We start from the raw sequence: 8,130 nt of genomic DNA, 5'->3' as shown, positions 1-8,130 counted from the left end.
AATAAGGTACTACACAGAGAGATACCAATCCAAAATACTATAACTAGAAGAAACATAAATAGGGTGGGAGCGCAATAACAATTATCATCAAGAGCTCAAAGATAGCTAGACCCACTAGCAAAGGTGGAGTGACGATGCGATTCGAAATAGTGAGCCAGAGGACTTAAATCTTGAGCCAGAACATACTGAAATAAATTCCTTCAAATACAACAGCAAAACGTATGCCCTTATTATATTCATTAAAAAAAACAAAAAAAAAAACTTACTTTAATATGTATTATGACACTATTTCACTCTTGGATCTAGCACACTTTAATAAACTATATATTTATTATTCATCTTCTAGAGTAGACTATGGCTTCAACCTAAACGGTTTACTTAGCAATTCCACTATGTCCTTTTTATTGCTCTGAGCTTGATATCGTTCTTGAAGTTGAGGACTATCCCATATTCGATTTCCACTGGTTTTTCCATATTAGGTGAATGCCGAAACACATATTTCTGGTATAGATGAATAAGAGAGAGCTTCATCTCTTGTAGGGCAAATTTATCACCAACGCAAGACCGAGGTCCAATTCCAAATGGTATAAATGCATAAGGATGCCTTCGTTTCATTTCTTCACATTCGGGGTCAAACCTCTCTGGTTTGAATTTTTCTGGCTCTGCAAAGTTTCTTTGATCTTTTGCTAGGACTCCAAGTGCTAACCATACCCATGTTCCCTGCTTACACAATACACAAAACAACACAAAACAAAAGCTCTCCTTTATGAAGATTTAATATACCCAAAAAAGAAATCCCTGTATATCATGCAATTGTGCATGTTTCATGCAGATGTATATCTATGTAAGTTACCTTTGGAAGAAGATAACCTCCAATCTCTACTTCATCTGATGTTTCTCTTGCAACTAAGGGGGAAACAGTGTAAAGCCTCATTGCCTCCTTGATCACCTGCATATATAGATTATATTATATATTTGCTTTTGGCGCTTGCAAATTCTTCAAATTTTGACTAACTAAAATTTCAAGAAGTTCAAGTTCAAGTTCAAGAAGGTACTAACCTGATCAAGATAAGGAAATTTGTGATTAAGGTCATGAGAAGTGGGTGTCTGATTTCGTGGACCTAACCCATCAATTTCTTGAAGCAATTTTGTCTCAACTTGGGGATGGGAGGCTACCAGATACAGAATGGAAGACAATGTAAAGGCTGTGGTTGCTGACCCAGCAAGTAAGTGTTCATAAGTCACAGCACTAATGTAATCAGGTGTGAAGACATTTTTAGCATTTAGTATGAGTGACAAGAAATCCTTTGAAGTACTTAGGTTCCTATCTTTCATTCTCTTTCCCACAATGCCATCAAGAAGGCCACTCAATTTCTTATCAGTGTGTTCCATTTTCCAGTCCATGGTGCCTGGTATTCTCTTCAAAATCTGCCTGAATGGTTTCTGAAGTATTGGGAGAATTAGACCAAGTATCATGGAAAAGGAACCAGATAAATCCATCTTAAGTTGTGTTGTAGAGTAGATGTGTTGATTGATGAAATCTGATAATTCATCACTAACACCACCTACATCCCCCAAATCTTTGTTATTAACACTTTTCATTGAATCACAGAATGAATGAGGCCTAGAGAGGCCAAAGTTAACACCAAAAGCTGCCTCTCCTATCACATCAGTTGCAAGTCTGAGGAATATATCAGAAAAATTGTTGTCTTCCTTATTATGAGAGTCAACATTTTGGGTTGCAGATTCTATAATTGACTGCATTTGTGGGACTAATCTGGATAAGTGTGATGGTTGGTACACTGACAATATGGCGTTCCGCATGGTAGACCATTGTGAATCCCTGCATCCCAAAAGTTGCAAAAACAATCAAAATTGTCAGAATATAATATAAACCATTAAAGAGGCTTTCACTTAACAACTTAAGCTTTTGGGTTAAATTGATTCTTAATATATATATATATCAGAGCTTCAGTGACCGCAAGGTCACGAGTTCGATCTTCTCCATCCCCACTTTCTCTTGTAGAATTTCTTAACACAGATAGGCTGAGCCTGATGTATTATTCATCTTTCAAGCCCAATGAGCTCTCTTATAAGAAGTCATAATAATATAAATCATTAAAGAAACTTTCACGTAAGAGCTTAACCTTTTTAAGTTGAATTCATTCTTTACAAAAATATTGCAATATGTTCAGTTCTTTGTGTGCTAAGTTTTCTTTATATCTTGCTTTACAAAAGAAAAAAAAGAAAAAAATCAAAATATTGCAATTTGCGTACCTGCTGTTGAAAATACCCTTTTGATGAATAGAGGAAGCAGAAACAGGTGATGGAATGCTTCTGTTTCGAAAGTGTTTAAATTTTTTTATTCCAACCTCTTTACAAAGCTCAGCATCTGCTACAATTACTAGGGGTTGTCTTCCCATGTGAAATCTGCTGAGTAAACGATAGGAATACCATTAATAAACAGTGATAGTGAAAATGAAAATGCTACACGATAAAGATTTTTTTTTTTACAACTTTTTGCATGAAGACTTGCTCCATTAAATCTAATCATATTCTTAAAAAGATTATGGCTTGAACTTTTTTGAAGAGCTTAGATCTATTTCGTTGATAGGGTGGAGTACTACTAAAAGTGTTCTTAATTAGATACAATGGAATAGACGGAAATTTTATGGAGGAGAGTCACTATGAGTATCTCATTGAAGGTTGAGAAAGGGGATAGTGATATAGAATTTGGGGAAAGAATGCAAAATGTCTCTTCAATTACTAAAAAAGAGTATTTGTAAGTAAAAAAATATTTCCTATTTAAGAGAAAGATTTATGATTGTTTTGCCTAGTGAATTCACTATTGTGTGTGTACTAAGGGAACAGTGATCATTTTGTCACTGTTGGCAAAAAAAAACCAAAATGTCACACTAACAGTAAATTTTGTCAAAATACTACGTGGCATATTTCGTTACACTGTGTAGCGAAATATGTGTGCAAATAATTCGCTACACGGTATAGCGAAATATGCAACATCAGAATGCACAGAACCAAAAATACCACGTGTTAGACAGGGAGAATTTCACTACACTGTGTAGCAAAATTCTCCGTGTGTGACACGTGACATTTTTGGTTCTGACGTGGCATATTTCGCTACACCGTGTAGCGAATTATTTACACATATATTTCGCTACACAGTGTAGCGAAATATGCCACGTGACATTTTAGCAAAATTTACTGTTAACGTGATATTTTGGTGTTTTTTTTTCCAACAGTAATACTTCCAAGTGCATTTTGACGTGTTGAGATGAATAAGTGAGAGATATGAGTCTAAAATTCCCACCGAAGTAAAATAATAATCATTAAATGGGCCTTAGGACAGGGCCAGTTAGGGTGGTCCAGACATGGCTAATTCTTTTCAATAGTATAACATTATTTTAATGAAGTTCATGGGAAAAAAAATGGGAATTACAACCGATGTTACACCGACACTGACACGGACACGGAACACGAGATACGATACGACACGACACTCTGACAAGTTAATTCTAAAAAATATTAAATTTTGACACGTTAAGATACGTTTTGATATTAAATAACATTTTTAATTTATGTAGTGTATATTATATTTAATATTCAATAATTTAACAAAAAAGTGAAGCTAGACTTATAATACCAATCAATTTTACAAAAAAAACATAAGATATCCTAATTATGTATATTAAACGCAATAAAATGATAATGATAATCTAATGAGTCTAATAGTTGGTACTAAAAATGCAACGCAACACAATATTTTAATCATTTTTTGAGTCTCTGCAATACGTGTTGGAGTGTCGGAGTATCTTTGAAGTGTCGATGTTTCATAGATTACAACGGTGTTTTTTCTTGGTACCTAAAGAAAACTTGAATGCCAGATGAATCTAGAGGAGAATTAAAGGCAATTATCTTTGAATTTAATTTTAATTCACGAGCACTTATTTAATGCGTTAATATACAATTAAAAGAAATTATTAATATTTCTTATGTTGTAGAATATAATTTTATCGCCTACACACACATAAAAATGTATGGGCTCATGTGGTTTCATGTGAAAAAAATTGAAAAAAAAATGAGCTATGTAGGAGATAAAACTATAGATAAATTATTTCCTACAATATGAGAAATAATAATACCTTAAAAAAAAATTTCATATTAAGAAATAATTATCATTATTGGATTATTATTTTATTAAAAAAGATAATAGATTATTATGCAATATATATATATATATATATATATATATATATATATATATATATATATAAGTGACGATAAATTAATTTAACATTTTTTATATGCAGCACAAACCCCAAAAAAGTTATCAAACATATGGATATACTGCTTTTGTAAACATGAGAAGTGAATGAACTGTAAGATTTGGGATGGGTACTATTGCTGGGTGGTTATGATAATATTTTAAGGGATTTATAATTCTTCTGCTAAACTTATAAATCTTCTGCTACAGACATATTTCACAAGTATGGCGCACAGATAATAGAAAGAGAAAATTAAACACAGGTGGAGCCCATTGCTTTTTGTGTCTGTGGAAAAAACATTGATCTGCTATCACATAAGAGATATATTACTCATATTTTAAAATGGTTTGGATATCGGATATCGGATATCTATTATATTATATATTTTTGGGAACTTTTACTTATAGTTTTAAATTCTTTTTAAAATATTTATACAATCTATAAACAAAAAACTATAACAATTAGATAAAGAATACCACACCAAAAAATAAAAATAAAGAATAATATTTATTATATTCACAATTAGTGAGTTATGGAATATTAATATGCTTATTTTAATTTAAATTTTTATATTATTTGTATATATTAATCGTATCCGTGTCATTTTTATAATATTAAAAAAATTAATTCATGTGTCAATAAGTGTGTATCTGTGATAGTTATTTTTTAACTTCTATCTTTAGTCTTAACATTAATTAATTATGTTAATAGCTAGAATTATAAAGCGTGACTACTAACTTCACACTATGTATTTTATTTAAGCAAACTTTACTTGCATGGATTCAAACATACGTGAAACACACTTTGTGATGACAAGTGACAACCATATCATGTACTCAACTCCTGAGCACAGACTTGGGTGTGAAAATATAGTGTGTTACGTTCTTTTTCATAAGAGAAAATTAACTAAGAGCTTAGAATAGAAGGTATAATTAGTATTTATATTAAATAAAATGAGGATTTTGTGTACTGAAAAAATGAGGATTTCATCATATTCAACTAAGGCTGAAAGGATGGCGATGCTGGCGCTGATCCCCTTTTTGTTTGAAAACTAGCACACAGTTCAAAGATTAGCTGTCCTCATTACTCGGCCGAAGATCTTCCAAAAAGGAGATTGAAGGTTTTGAATATTTATATTTTGAGAAAGGTTTATATTTAAAATCTCTTTTCGCTTACAACAATTTATATCAAATCTTAACTATTAATTTCAGTTAATTTGACGGTTATAATTTATTGAATATTAATAATTAATTAATAAATATTACCTAATAAATTATAACCGTTAAATTATAGAGAATTAACGATTAAAATTTGATTATAAGATGTTGTAAGTGAAAATATGATGTAAATATAACCCTCTCTTATGTTTTATATGCAAGATTTAAACGTACATTTTCATTATTTTATACGTAAAATATCACATTAGTCAGCAATATTATCAAATTGGTTTTTAATGAAAAGAAATACTAATAACATAATTGTCAACGAAGAACGAATTATATGATGTTACCTTTAAAAAAAAACTAATGTGATGCACATAATTAATATAGTTAAAAGATTAAAATAAACGTTTATTCTAATTTTAAATCACATCAAAAGTATAATATTTTTTCTTCTCAATCAACGAAGAGGAAGAAAAGAAGAAAATTAATAAAATACTGTGGTTACTAATATGATTGTCACAAGTAGTAGTTAGTTTAGTTAGCAAATTAGTTAATTAGTAAGTTTGAGTTGGCTATATAGCTTCTATAAATAAAATATGATTAGCAAGTTCGATTCCCACAAAATATAACTTTCGGAGGAGCGAAGAGCTTTAATTGCGATTAAGTTCTGATTCGAAATTAGTTTCGTAGTCGACTCAAAAAGTAAAACTTGTTGGGATACTCGGAGGGCAACTCGCCTGAAAGAGATAATTAGGGTCAGTATACAAACAATAAAAATATGATTAACCCAAACTGATAAACAAAGTTTTAGTTCAGAATCAAAGAAGGGACCACTGCAATCCGAGGTTCGATTCCTCATGAAAGAGCTTGGTAGAAGGGATAATATTAATACTTCAAATAAAGATTAATCTCTTAATTATAAAGTATGAAATAAAATCTCATGAGAAGAAAAAATTAATTGGCGGAACAACTCATTAGTTGATAGTTGCATTAAATGACATTAGCAAAGAAAAATTTATCCTTAAATCAAGTAAGGAGATGGGTGTTGATACGAAATATTGGAGTGGTTTTAGCGCTTTAGCTTGTCATCCTCGTAATTAATCAAGTAGCATATTTTCAGTGTTACGGAAATATTTATTCCCTTATTAAAAGGGAAAAAATTGAAATATGAGTAAAAATAATTATAAAGATATGAGTAGTATAAATATATTATTTTTTTATCATAATTAATGAAGGAGAATATTACTCTCATGTTACACTAGAGAATTTTTCTCTCATGCACTTGCAAATCAAAGGTGGAGTCCACTTTATTTTTTTCTCCTCTATTCTCTCTTCTCTAATTCGTTAGTATATAAGAGAAAAATTCTTTCACTTTGAGAATAATATTCTCCTTTAATAAATGATATGCCGATTGTTCGATTCTCCGTTGATAATATATATTTTCCTCCCTAAGAGATAAGAGATGTGATAAAAGACTCTAAAATGTTAAAAAAATATGAGTGCATCACAGCTAGTCCCTAAGGAGATTGCTTGTGTTCTATAATTGTGCCAATAGAGATTGGTATCATTTTGATGCTTTTATTGATCTACGTAACGAAAGATTTATCAAACCGGGATCATATACATGATTATAAAATATTCAATTAATATGGAATCAAAGTCAGGAAGTGTGTATCTTTGATCATCACAAAACCGAAGGAAAAATGGACTACATATTAGGATTTTTCTCTCTACGACCTATTTCAAAATTGACGGCCTTCAGCAATGAGAGTTTCCAAAATTGGTGGCCTTATAAAGCGATGAGAGCATGATGGCTCATGGGGTTTAATCCCAATATAAATAAGTTAGAAAGGGAACTTAACCAATTACCTAGAAAAGAGTTTGTATCCATGGGATCCACTCATCATGAAAAATTAGGATCAGATTAAAGCTTACGCTACCATCCAATTAAGCCCAATAACAACAAATATCAGAAATCCAACTAAATATGATCACAATAGACTTATCATAATAGATTAAATTGAAATATTCATTAATCCAATTATTTTGAAAAATACAAAAATATTAATTAATATCAGCCGCATATAAAAATTTCTAATCGTTACATGTATTTAGAAGAATATTAATTAATTATATAGATTGAATTGAAAAAGATTTGTGTAAAATGGAAGAAGACAGGACGATACCTGTAGATTGGGCCATATTTCTTAGCGAGCATTGAGAACACATCAGGACCATACTTAGCCAGCAAAGGAAGGTGTCCTAGCAGGGGCAGAGATGGTGGACCTGGAACCTTCCTTACTCGCCAATACGGCGTATACAAATAACCCAATAACCCTCCCATTAATGCCACCAGTGTGAATACTGCTGAAGCAAAAGGGACACTTAAAATTGGAAACAACCATTCCAAATCCATGAAAACCATCTTATTTTTCCTTGTAATATATATAGCAAACGTATAGATGGAAGGTTTGGTTCCATGCATCATGGAGTGAGGCTTTTATAATGATAGGATGAGAAGGAGGAGGAGCTACGGGGTTATATGATTGAACACGTCAGCAAATTAGATAAGCCTGTTTCGGTCCTTTTTTTTTGGAAATTATTCCAAGTATATTCTTTGTCGAAAGTCAATGATTAATTCTCTTGCGGTAGAGAGATCACGTGATTGTGGATACAGCCTCTTC

At 31.4% G+C, this 8,130-nt stretch overlaps 1 protein-coding gene across 1 annotated transcript; it reads right to left on the bottom strand.

The window, feature by feature from the left end:
- Window positions 1-390: 390 nt before the first annotated feature.
- Window positions 391-7,871, bottom strand: LOC133314696 (cytochrome P450 711A1-like). Its single transcript, XM_061516217.1, has 5 exons — window positions 7,633-7,871; window positions 2,278-2,430; window positions 1,060-1,843; window positions 854-949; window positions 391-720 (listed from the first exon to the last, which is right to left on the bottom strand). The coding sequence occupies exons 1-5, from the start codon at window positions 7,869-7,871 to the stop codon at window positions 391-393; spliced, it is 1,602 nt and encodes a 533-aa protein (XP_061372201.1).
- Window positions 7,872-8,130: the final 259 nt, after the last annotated feature.

This window comes from Gastrolobium bilobum, unplaced genomic scaffold, assembly GCF_033153095.1.
Source record: "Gastrolobium bilobum isolate Gb01-03AN ecotype WA unplaced genomic scaffold, APGP_CSIRO_Gbil_v1 utg7360, whole genome shotgun sequence".
Classification (NCBI taxonomy): Eukaryota; Viridiplantae; Streptophyta; class Magnoliopsida; order Fabales; family Fabaceae; genus Gastrolobium; species Gastrolobium bilobum.
The sequence above is the reverse complement of the archived record's forward strand: the minus strand, read 5'-3'. Positions and strand labels throughout refer to the sequence as shown.

Coding starts and splice junctions, on each gene's coding strand:
- LOC133314696 (XM_061516217.1), bottom strand. CDS start 7,871: ATGGTTTTCATGGATTTGGAATGGTTGTTTCCAATTTTAAGTGTCCCT. Junction 1,844..2,277: donor AAGGGTATTTTCAACAGCAG/GTACGCAAATTG, acceptor TTTGGGATGCAG/GGATTCACAATGGTCTACCA. Junction 950..1,059: donor AATTTCCTTATCTTGATCAG/GTTAGTACCTTC, acceptor CTATATATGCAG/GTGATCAAGGAGGCAATGAG.